General features: G+C 43.6%; 1 protein-coding gene across 2 annotated transcripts in view; it reads right to left on the bottom strand.

Moving 5' to 3' along the window:
- The window catches only part of Ppil2 (peptidylprolyl isomerase like 2), a 50,155-nt gene that overhangs the window by 22,242 nt on the left and 15,291 nt on the right, over window positions 1-12,622 (bottom strand). For both annotated transcript variants that reach the window (XM_051191117.1, XM_051191116.1), the window contains exons 7-8: window positions 5,060-5,109; window positions 1,900-1,945 (exon numbers count right to left, since the gene is read on the bottom strand). In XM_051191117.1, coding sequence (XP_051047074.1) covers window positions 1,900-1,945; window positions 5,060-5,109 — 96 coding nt within the window. The remainder of the gene's footprint in view (window positions 1-1,899; window positions 1,946-5,059; window positions 5,110-12,622) is intronic.

Genomic DNA, 12,622 nt, shown 5'->3' with positions numbered 1-12,622 from the left:
CCAGTGATGGCCTTGAGAAAGCAAGTTCCTCACACAACAGGCAGACCAAGCTTTCATCCCAAGAGCCATCCTCCCCCACCCCAAGCTTTGATAAGGCTCCTATGGTGCAGTTCCTGCACCACTCTGATGTGTGCTGGGAACATGACTAAGGAAAACCTGAGTCCTTGAGAATTTCTGAAGCACTAGGTGGAAAGGTCTACAGCAGCCTCAACTCCCATAACCATTTCCCACAGGAGGTGTCTGCCTGGTAAAGTCCATGTTGCTGCTTTCCTTTCTTTCTTGTGATGGTCCCAAGCCTTTTTAAATCTAGCACACAGGAGGCAGAGTGGGTAATCTTCTTGAGTTAGAGGCCAGCCTATCTACACAGTGAATTCCAGGTCTGCCAGAAACAGTATATAGACCCTATCTAAAAAAATAAAAAAAGGCATGGTGATGGTGGTACACACCTTTAATTCCAGCAATTCCAGAATGTGGGTGGCAGAGGCAGGAGGATCTCTGTGAGTTTGAGGCCAGTCTGGTCTACAAAGCAGTTACAGGACAGCTGGGGATACAAAGGAAAATCTTGTCTCAAAAAACAAACAAACAAAAAAAAAAACAAAAACAAAAACTCCTTTGACTCTAAGTAGCCACTAAGTGGCTGGAGCAGAAGCAGTTCTACAGACTCTAGTAGAGAGCTTGCTCCCAGCACATCCTTATATATGTTCTCCATTCACAACCCACAGCAGCTAAAAGTGATGAGTGGAGTCAAAGACCTATGTAACCCAGGTAACATTCATTCCAACAAGGTTGAGCCAGGAGTGGCAGAGGAAGGGTCTTACTTATTCACCCTCCCTGAACAGGTGCTACAGAGCTCCCATCACCACAGCACAGGACTTCCTGACGGGGCAGATGCAGGGAGGCCTGCTTCTGAAATAAACAACTATATCCAGGCCTTTCTGCACTGTGATCTGTCCCTTTTGCTTCCTGTGCTGCAGCCTCCCTCCCTTTCTCACTGCTCTCTGACACCTGACTGTCAGGCTCCAACTGGGTCAACTGACCTTCAGAACTGGCACTTAGAAGTACCAACCAGATTTCCTACCCTTACAGTGCTCCTCCCTGTCCACCTTACCCTAAGAGGAACAGTATGTGGAGAGGATTGGATCCTAGACATGGTTCCACAGCAGACCTTCGGTCCAGATACCAATATGCCCCAAAGCAATATAGTTGATGGCTCTGCATCTGGACTACCCTCCCCTTTCCACCAGTACCTGAGGCTCCAGGGAAGGAAGGGGCCTACCAGAATCATCACTATTACTGATGCCACGATGACTTACAATCTGGACAAGAATAGAGCATTACAGGCACAGCCTAGAGTGAGACCATCTAGGCCACAACTCAGACATAAAATAAGCTTAGCAACAGGGTCTACTCAAATTCAGAAGAATGAAGCTTAAAAGCAAAACTGGTAAACACAGACAAAATAACCAGAAAATACCCATGCACTGTCTTCATGGCTGGGCCCACTCTCTCCTGAAAGGCACAGAAAAAAACCCTGAGTGCATGTCAAAGGGACAGATGGTACATGTTGAGCATCCCTAAACTGAAAATTCAAAATGCTCCAAAGTCTAACTTTCTGATTGTCACATCAGGCTTCAACAAGTTTTAGATTTGGAGAGTTTTGGATTTTTCAGATCAAGGATGACCAACTGTCTATGCAAAAGTCTGTGCACAAATACTCCTGATGCAAGTATGGTAGCCTATAATTCTAATACTTGGGAGGTAGAAGCAGATAAATTAGGAGTTCAAAGCCAGCCCAAGTTACAGAGTTAACTTAAAAAAAAAAACACACAGACATACACACACACTTGGAGAATAATCGATGATAATCAAAAGAAAACAGAAGTCTATTGAAGGCCTTACCTACAGTGGTCAAAAGGTAAGCGGCGAAAACTTGTCTGTGTGATATCTGTTTAAATAAAAAAACAGAAAACTTATTTAGAAAATATTTCATCTAGTGTACCACTAAAAACTATATTACCACAGATTAATTTTTTTGTTGCAGTTGTTTCAAGAGAAAAGAATGTATTATGTATTGCTGGAGATGAAACCCAAGACTTTATATATGCTACGTGCTAGATGTGTCACTGAGCTACACCTCCAGGCCCTAGAGAAAGAATATTTTGGTAGCTGGGCAATGGTTCCAGCACTTGGGAGGCAGAGGCAGGTAGATCTCTGTTAAGTTTGAGGGCAGTTTGGTTTACAAAGCGAGTTCCAGGACAGTTAGGATTACACAGAGAAACCCTGTCTCAAAAGAAAGAAAAAAAAAAAAAAAAAAAAAAAAAAAAAAAAAGAAAGAAAAACTTCTTTGGTGGGGGCCTAGAAAGAAAAGATGGCTTAGCAGTTAAGAACACATTATCACTCCAGCAGAAGACCTGAGTTCAGTTACTAACACCCACATCAAGTAACTCACAACTGCCTGTAATTACCAGAGAACTTAACTCCTCTGGCCTTTGAGGGCAGGCAGACACCTATTATTACCTAAAAATAATAAAATAATGAAAAAAAATGGGCTAGAGTGATGGCTTAGTGGCTAAGAGTATACTTCACTGGAGGTAGAAACAGAAAGAACTTACTAACAAGCCAATCTAGCCAATCAGTAAGCTCTAGGTCCAGTGACAGACCCTGTCTCAACAAGAGATGGGCTGAGCAGTGGCACATGCTGTTAATTCCAGCAATTGGAAGTAGAGGCAGGTGGATTTTTATGCGTTCAAGGCCAGCTTGATCTATATAATAAGTACCAGGGCAGCCAACGCCACATGGAAACCCTGTCTCAAAGAAACAAAACCAAAACCAAAACAAACAAACAAACAAACAAAAAACCCACCCACATTCATACACCAAAAAAACACACTGATGTACTAACCCCCACATGCATATATATATACATCACCTTCATATACATACAAACATTCATGCACATACAAACACCCAACTTCATACACAAACACCCACATTCACACACAAACATCCACATTCATACACACACCCACATTCATACACACCCACCCACATTCATACACACACACTCCATTCATACACACACACACACACACACACACACACACACACATTCATACACACACACCTGCAGAACCTTTTTGTTGTTTGCTTTTTTGAGACAGGGTTTTTCTGAGTATCTCTGGCTGTCCTGGACTAAAACATACACCTGGCTTCACAGAATCTTTTGATATTATCAAAGTGAATCGAGGGGCTAGAGAGATGGCTCCAGTGCTTAAGCCTACTTGTTCTTTTCCAGAGGACCCAAGTTCAGTTCCCAGCACCCACATGGCAGGTCACAACTGTCCATCACTCCAGTACCAAGGATCCAATGACTCTTCTGGCCTTCAGGGGCACCAGATAAAAACATGATACACATATACATGCAAACATAACACTCATCCACATAAATAAGTGAATCTTTAAAAAAGAAAACATGAACCATGAGCACAATTCCATACCTATAAGTAATCCCAGTTCTTAAGACTGACATAGGAGACTCTCAAGTTCAAGGGTTACCTGGGCTACACAGTATAGGCTAGCCTGACCTACAAAGCAAAGCAAAGCAAAACAAAACAAAACAAAAAGTCAGAGGAGCAGCAAGCTGGTTCAGTGGGTAAAGGCTCTTGCCATGTAAGCCTGACCACCTGAGTTCAATTCCTGGAACCCACAAAAAGGTTCCAAAGACAGCTAAGTTCATAAAGTTGTCCTCTGTCTTCCACATGTATACCAAGGCATACCCACACCTGCATTTATATACACAACAATAAAATTTTACATTTTTTCCAAAAAAATACTTAAGAGTGACTGTAGGTGTAGCTCACTGGTGGAGTATTTACTTAGTATATGCATTTTGAAATTTAAAGATAGAAGAAAAAAGCATATTTACTGGGCTGGAGACATATCTCAGTCATAAAGTGTTTGCCTAGCATGTACAAAAGCAGGCATCTTCAAACGGGTTGAACAATTCCAATAATTTCTTAATGCATAGAATTTTAATTTAAAATGATTAATTTTTATTTTAAATGTGTTGATGTTTTTTCAGCACAGATGTCTGTGTGAGGGTGTCGAATCCCCTGGAACTGGACTAACAGAAAGTTGTGAGCTGCCATGTAGGTACCGGGAATTGAACCTGGGTCCTGTGGAAGAGTAGTAAGTGCTCTTAACCAATGAGCCATGTCTCCAATCCCATCACAAACTTTTTTTTTAAATTTTATTATAAATAAAACATTTAACAAAATGAAGTGGTATGTATGTTTTTTAAGACAGGGTTTCTCTGTGAAGCCCTGGCTGTCCTAGAACTCACTCTGTAGACCAGATTGGCCTTAAACTCACAGATCCGCCTGCCTCTGCTTCCTGAGTGCTGGGATTAAAGGCATGAGCCACCACACCCTGCCTGACTGAGCTGTTTTTAAAGCACATATCCTTTACTAACATTTCAACTGTGACTATGACTGGGAACAGAGGCTCATGACTATAATACCATCACTGGTGAGACAGAAGCAGAAAGATCTTGAGTTCAAGGCCAGCCTGAGCTACACAATAAGACTGTCTATACACACACACACACACACACACACACACACACACACACACACACACACAGAGGATAGTGGCTCAGTGGTTAAGAGCTCTGGTGATTCTTCCAGAGAACCCAGATTCAATTCCCTGAATTCACATGGCAGTTTACAACTAACTCCAGGCCCAGGAGATCTGGCACTCTCACATAGACATACATGAGAGCAAGGCACATTAAATAAATGAAAAAAATACAACTACATCCTTTTTTTCTATAGTCTTGGAAAATGGGTATTACCATTCATTTTTTCCTACTATAAAGAAAAAGTTTATAGCACTTCCTAAAGAAATAGCCATTTTACATTACATTTTAAAAAACACCACTAGTACAGAAGTTGAGTGTACATTCTCATTTGTGGACTCTGTACTCAGTCCAGCAATATACACTGCAATGTCAGGGTTCTGGACCACTATATACATTCCTCAGTACCACCAACACCCTTACCTGGCTTCCTGCCACCGTAGAAGTGGGTGTATTCAGCACAGGTGATATACCTAAGGAAGACAGAGGATATTACGAGTTGCCCTCACAGAAGGGACAGAAGATGTAGATGTAATATGATAGAACTGCCACTCACTGGACAAGTACACATCAAACACCTCCAGCCTTAGACAGAATGATAAGCACAACAGACAGAAAGATAAACATCAGTGGCCTTGCCCAGAAGGAGATGAACGGGGTGATCTGGCAATGAGAAAGAGCTAGGCTCACAAAGATCTGGGGAAGCCCTTTACAGGGTAGCACTTACTGAAACTGGGGCAGGAGAAGCTGAATGTGTTCTGGAAAACAGACACTAGAGAGATGTGTGGCAGCAGATGGAGACAGAAGCAAGGGCAGCGGCTCATCATAAAGGAGTCTTAAAGATCACAAGTACTCTCTCATTTGCCTTAGATGATGGGAAGCCGTTGAATAGTGTTGAGCAGGACCCAGACATGACAGCTCTGGTTGCTGTGTGCTGGTATATAAGGCTGAAAATTGTCGTCAGTCTATGTATCGTAAATCAGGGGCTTACTATGTGATCACTGGGATAGGATGGGAATAGAGCATAGTTAAGGTGTGAAAATTATCAAGAGTTCCCTTTCAGGCATAATTGTGAGAAAGCTACTGAGTAAACAGCTGGCTTAGTGAAAAGAGATCACACTACCAGAACAGATCACCCACTGAGAACAGAAGGGATACCCATTAAGTCTGGGACAAAGGAAGGGAGCCAAGCAAAAGGGAATGAGAAAAGAGAAGTCATTGCCGCAAATAAAAGCAAAGCCGCTTTTAAGATCCCACTAAGGGTCGGCTTCTGAAAGGGAAGAAGCCCAAAGACTGAGAGCTGAGCACTAGATTTGGCAATACAGAAGTCAAAGACATCCTCGCAGGCAGTTTGGGGAAAGAGAACATCTGATTACACTAATTTCAAGAGGCAACATAAAACAGCATGCAAATGAGAGGAACACGGAACACAGCCCGCTAGTCTTTAACTGTCGCCTGTTTGTAGGCTGGCAGGCAAAAGCCAGGACCAAGTGGGCCTAGCTGTGCAAGGCAGACAGCCAACGCAAGGGTAGAAAGTAGGGTAAATCCCAGATGTGAATTAATTAGTCGGGCCAGCAAAACGCCCTGGCCGCGGAGGCCACGCTGAGGGATGATATCGGGCCTGCAAGAAGTGAGGCTTTCGGGAGATGATGACCTTCAGGATGGTGATGAGCTGAGAAGAGAGGTGCTGCTCAACTTACATCTTGTCCTTCTGATGTTGTCGCTTCCCCATGGTGGCGACGAACCTAAGGCGGCCCCAGCAGACGATCAGACTCTTGCTTTTCCGACCTCTCGACTACTTCCGGAGTTCGGCTCACCCGGTACCGGAAGTTTGGGTGCGGCATTCTGGGAATTGTGGTTTCCAGGTTGCCAGAGTGCATGCTGGGCACAGCCACTATGCAAGGCTGAGGCTTCCTAGCTCTGAGTAGAATCCATTTTTACAGTCTCCCGCCAAACTGCGTTGCGACTTCTCAATGTACTGCCTGGTTACTTGCCCAGCCCGAGCTATACCAGCCAGACCCGCTCAGACCTGGCCTCCCTTGTATCTGAAGCTTCTTGCCCTAGCTCCTGGACCAGTGCCTGCAAAGGCGTGACCACCCCACTATTTATACACCTCCCCCCACATCCTCCAGGCCCATCAGGTGGCAGGTGATGAAGCCTTCATGTCCAGTGCCCTCCCCAGTCCCATATATCTCCTCTGCTAGATCATTCCCTGGGGCCAGGTTCTTGAACTGACTTGTTTTTGCCTGAGGATGCAGAGGACTAGAGATGTGTGCTAAGTACAAACGCCTGAATTTCCTTTTAAAGTGTGTGTGTGGTCAATCATATGCCATGACACGTGTGGAATTCATAGCACAAGATTTAGGTGTTGATTCTCCTTGCCAGGCTTGTGCTGTAAGTCTGTGAAGCCATGAAGCCATCTCTCCAGCCGAAGCTTGTGGCTTATTTTTTATGTACACTGGTGTTTATGTACACGTATGTTTATGTGAGGGTGTCAGATCCCTTATGGGTGATGGGAATTGAACCTGGGCCCTTTGGGAGGGCAGCAAGTGCCTTTAAGTGCTAAACCATCTCTCCAGCCCCCTAAGCTTGTGGTTTTAAACACCACTTATATTGTGACTCCAAAGACAACTACACATGTTCCTGTCTACATGTCCAATCAAAGAATTCTCAATGCCCCTGCTCTCTGTTGCAAATCTCCACTTTGATGCTAAGACATGCTCCACATCCTATATCCTGACTTCCAACTGTTAGGTCTCAAACTTGGGACACACAGCTGTGGTGCCTATTTAACATATCAGAGTGAATGCTGGCCACCTGGTTCTCCCTGCACCCCTCTGTCCCTACCTGTCACAGAGGCTTCAAGCTAGCATACCCTGCCCCCTACCCTAAACTTCTCCAGCCCAAGCTGGAGCTGCCCTTCCCTATATAATCCACATTTTGGTTACCTGGCCTTTTCATCAGCTCTCTTTGAGCCTCCTGGCTGCTGCACCTGGTTCCCCTCTCCCCCTTCCCCTTCTCCTTGTATGGTTCCGGGTCATGTCCACTCTGGACTCTCCAGGATGTCCCTGCCTCTGGCTATGCTCTCCCTTTTACCTATAATAAACCCTGTCCTTCCCCTTTCATCGTACCTAGGATCGGTCAAGTTCCCTTATTTTTCTTTTCATTCACCGTCCCGATAAGATGTTCAGCCAGCCAAATTCCTATGAAACCAAACAACCATTGGTGCTATAAATAAATCATTTCCCTGTGTTTGGGGCTATTCTCTCAAACCCTACTTTAGGGAGAAACCATGTCTGGCAGGAAATAAAGTTTGCTTATTCAACCAACAAAAATTGGGTAATGGTCTTTACTGTCATTTGGAGGAATTAACAAGGACCACCATCCACCCATTGCCCAAAGCAAGTTACCTTTGCTTCTTCTTATGTCATGGCTTCTGGTCTCCAATCTCACCTCAAAAGATCTTTAACCCAGCATGGTGGTGCATATTTTTAATACCAGCACTTGGGAAGCAGAGGCTGGAGGATCTCTGTCAGTTCAAGTCCTGCCTCATCTACATAGTGAGCTTCAGCTAATCAGAAATATACAGGAATATACCTTGTCTCAAAAGGAGAGAAGAACAAAATACGCTTCCTTGGCCAACCCACTCATCTCTCTCCCATAGTTTATCGCAACTTGTAATTATGCAGTAATTTTGCCTATGTTCTGAGTTTTTTTTTTTTTCTTAAATATATCTAGAGTCCCAAGCAAGGCATGGACATCCACCATGACTCAATAAGTATGTTAATAATGTCCAGTAATGATCAATATCTGGCATGGAGAACAGGCTCTGAGGCCTGCATATAAGGTGACGATGAGAATCACACTTTTGAAACTGACAGACCTCTTCCAGGCAAAAACACTCAGCAAAATAGGCTTGTGTTTAGAGAACACATGCAAGGAAAATACAATTCACTTGCAAGGATAGAATCACCCAACCCAAAGGAGTCTGTCACTGAAGGGAAAATCAGCATCCCCACCCCATTCTCTCAAAGTGCACATAATGGAATTGCTTGTTGGGAGGCAAGAGGTCATTGCATAACCCTGATCTACACACATTCAATCCATATTTGGCAGGATGGGGTGCAGGATGGGGTGGGATGAGGAGGTGACCAAACAGGGTTTCTTTGCATAGTCCAGACTAGCCTTGAACTCAGAGATCTGCCTGCCTCTGCCTCCCTAGTACTGAGACTAAAGACGTGCACCACTGATGGCTGAACACATACTATACATATTCTAGGCAGCTTTAGGCTGGGAATTCAAGTTGTGGCTGTATCCCGTTTGTTTCAGATACAAGTACAGAGAGGAGATACAAGCCCTGGGGAGTGCGGCACCAGGATACACTATTTGGGAATAATCTTTTTATACACTGTGGCATGTGTCTTTGCCAAATCACCTTCTAATTGGTTTGATAAAAGAGCTGACTGGCCAGTAGGTAGGCAGGAGATTAGACAGCCAAACCAGATGCTGGGAGGAAGAAGGACAGAATCTCAGGAGTCACAAGAGACAAATGTTGAAAGAAGGTGCAGCCATATGGCCGAGGGTAAATAACAAATATGGGTTTTAAAATGTAAGAGTCAGCTAGTAATCAACCTGAGCCATCAGCTGAGGATTTATAATAACTCAGTCTCTGGATGGTTATTTGGGAGCAGTTGCTGAACACAGAGAAACTTCGCTTACAATGCACCTCTGTGGGAATTTTATTCATTCCTGGGGCATGGTCTGTAGGGAAGAGACTACTCGCTCTTCTCAGCAGGGATGGACTCTGCATTTCCGGGGTCATTCTCGGAATCATCTTTAGGTCTGGGCACAGGCTGGAACTTGAGTAGAACAGGCGGGGTGAAGATGGAAGCTTTCACAACAGGAGATGAAGTAGCATCAGTGTTGGAGGGTTCACTACAGGCTGCTGTCCTGCATGGGAGATGGCCAACACATGCCATGAAATAGGACACCAGTACACAGGGCTGCCGGAGTCCATGTAATAAAGTCACATGGGTGTCTCCCAAAATATTTCTTCTTCTAGAAACCTCTCCCAAGGAGTCTGTTCAGTGTTGTATGTTAGAGTACTGTCAGTACTGTAGAAAAACTGAAACAAATCTTAAGCTTATGAATGACACCTAGAGGAACACAGCACAAACCAGCAGTGGGCTACCCTGCTGATGGTTAAAGGAGTGAAAATGTCATGATGGCTGTTTTGTTTTGCTTTTTTGGGACTGGATGCCCTCAAACTATGTGGTCCAGACTGGCTTTGAACTTGCAGCAATCCTCCTGCCTCAGTCTTCCAGAGGCAAGAGTTACAGGAATATACCAGCCACCTGCCTGCACCTTCTTTGATCAGTATAGCAGATCAAAGTGTAGCTTCCTAACACTTACACTTGGGTATCTTTTTGTGAATACATGCTTGTAGCGATTTCTCTGGGTTGAAACATTTCCTCCTGGAGAAAAACTCCTAAAACTCAAGGAAATTCCAAAAACTTACAAAAAAGGAGCAGTATATAAGCAGTAAAACATTACTAAGAAGAGACCCTCAGAGCTGGGGAAGTTGTTCAAGTGCCACATTTTCAGTGATGTAACTGACCAAGTTGCTCTCACCCCTAACCACAATAAACTCTAGCTCACCAAGCTAAATGTGTGTACAATATTTCTTTGATCTGTCATCAGCACATTATCTAAGAGGAATAGACATTTGCTCATACATCTTCCCAGAAACTCCATATAACAACTACTTTTGCATAATTTGAATAGCCATATAATATTCTATAATATGAATGAATATTTTTCCTTCTAGATTTTTTTATTTTTATTTTTTTCAAGACAGGGTTTCTCTGTGTGTCTCTAGCTGACCTGGAATTCACTCTGTAGACAAGGTTGGCCTGGAACTCACAGAGATCCGCCTGCCTCTGCCTCACGAGTGCTGGGATTAACGGTGTGTGCCACCACTGCCCCCCTTTTACTTTTTCGAGGCAGTGTCTCACTATAATAGCCCTCATAGCCCTGTTTGGCCTGGATTCCTAGAACTTTTTTTCTTGAGCAGGTTAATGACAGGGTCTCACTGTGTTGCTCTGGCTGACTTGAAACTCACTATGTAGACCAGGCTGGCTTTGAATTTACAGAGATCTGCCTGCCACTGATGCCCCAAAGGTAGCTTAAAGGTGTATACCACTATGCACAACCACATTTCCTCTTTTTAACTGACATTACTATAAAGTTTTACAGAAGTGTCTTTTCTCCATTATCCTAACAAAAAGTTATTAGACTCATAAGGATTCTCACAAGTTCAAGGTCAGATTGATGAACTTAGTGAGATCCTGACTCAGAAGCCAAGAAAGGTAGTAAGTCACTTACCTAGGACACACAAGCCCTGTATTCAAAGGACCTTTGCTTTGAAGACAATTTCTAAGATATCAACCAAGCTCAAACACCAATTTACTGAATCCGAGACCTTTTGGTAGTTCATGACCTATTTTGAAAAGACGTTCTTTAAATCCAGCACTCAGGAGGCAGAGGCAGGTGGATCTTTGTGAGTTTGAGGCCAGCCTGGTCTACAGACTAAACTCCAGGATAGCTAAGGCTACACAGAGTAACCCATCTCAAAAAAAAACAAAACAAATTTTTAAAAAATAGAAAGAAGAAACAGAAAGTAAAAAGAATGGGAGAAGATATTTGCAAATAGCATTTGATAAGAGACTTGTCTCCACCATATAAAAGGCTGTTAGAATAACCAAGAAGGGCTGGAAAAATTACTAATTAAGAGCATGTACTGACTGTTCTACAGTGGACCTGAGTTCTGTCCCTAGGATCTCAGTCAGGTAAAAGTTCAGTCCAGCTCAAGAGGAATGTGATGTCTCTGGCCTTTTTTGTTTATTTGTTTTTTGGGGGGTTTTGTTTTATTTGTTTTTGAGACAGGGTTTCTCTGTATTGCTTTGGAGCCTGTCCTGTAACTTGCTCTGTAGCCCAGTCTGCTTCTGCTTCCTGAGTGCTGGGATTAAAGGCATGAGCCACCACTGCCCAGCTGTCACTAGCCTCTTTAGGCACCTGCACACACAAGCACTAAACCACAGACACACACATAATTTTAAAAAATCTAGGTTGGGGCGGGGTGGTAGTGGTACATGCCTTTAATCCCAGCAGGCAGAGGCAGGTAGATCTATGTGAGTTCAAGGCCAGTCTGGTCTACAGAGCTAGTTCTAAGACAGTCAAGGCTACACAGGGAAAGCCTGTTTCAAAAAATTAAAAATTAAAAAAAAAATCTAGGTAAGACAGTGGTATCGAATGCCTTTAATCTCAGCACTAGGGAGGCAGAGGTGGGTGGATCTCTGTGAGTTCGAGGCCAGCCTGGTCTACAGAGCAAGTTCTAGGACAGGCTCTAAAGCAATACAGAGAAACCCTGTCTTGAAAAACCAAAATAAATAAAAAAAGGAAGGAAGAAAGGAAGAAAAAAAAAAGAAAGAAATTCACAGGCAATTGGGTGAAACTAGAAGAAACCATCCTGAATGATGTAACCCATGTAACAAAAAGACCAACACGGTATGTACTTGCTCATATAAGGCTTTTAGACATAGAACAAAGATTACCAGCCTACAGTCCACACCACCAGAAAAGCTAGGAAACAAGGAAGACCCTAAGAGAGACAAACATGGTCCTCTGGAGAAGGGAAAAGGACAAGATCTCCCTAGCAAATTGGGAGCATGGGGGAAGGGGAGAGTGAGTTAGGAGGAAGAGGAGGGGAGAGGTGGGCATGAGAGAGCAGAAAGATTGAGTCAGGGAAAGAATAGAGGAGAGCAAGAAAAGAGATATCATAATAAAGGGAGCCATTATAGGTTTTAAGAGAAATCTGACACTAGGGAAATATCCAGAGATCTACAAGGATGACCTCAACTAACAATCTAAGCAATAGTGGAGAGGCTACCTTAAATACCCTTCCCCAATAATGAGATTGATGAGATA

This window comes from Phodopus roborovskii, unplaced genomic scaffold (assembly GCF_943737965.1).
Source record: "Phodopus roborovskii unplaced genomic scaffold, PHOROB, whole genome shotgun sequence".
NCBI classification, from domain to species: domain Eukaryota; kingdom Metazoa; phylum Chordata; class Mammalia; order Rodentia; family Cricetidae; genus Phodopus; species Phodopus roborovskii.
This window is presented reverse-complemented; position numbering and strand designations above follow the sequence as displayed.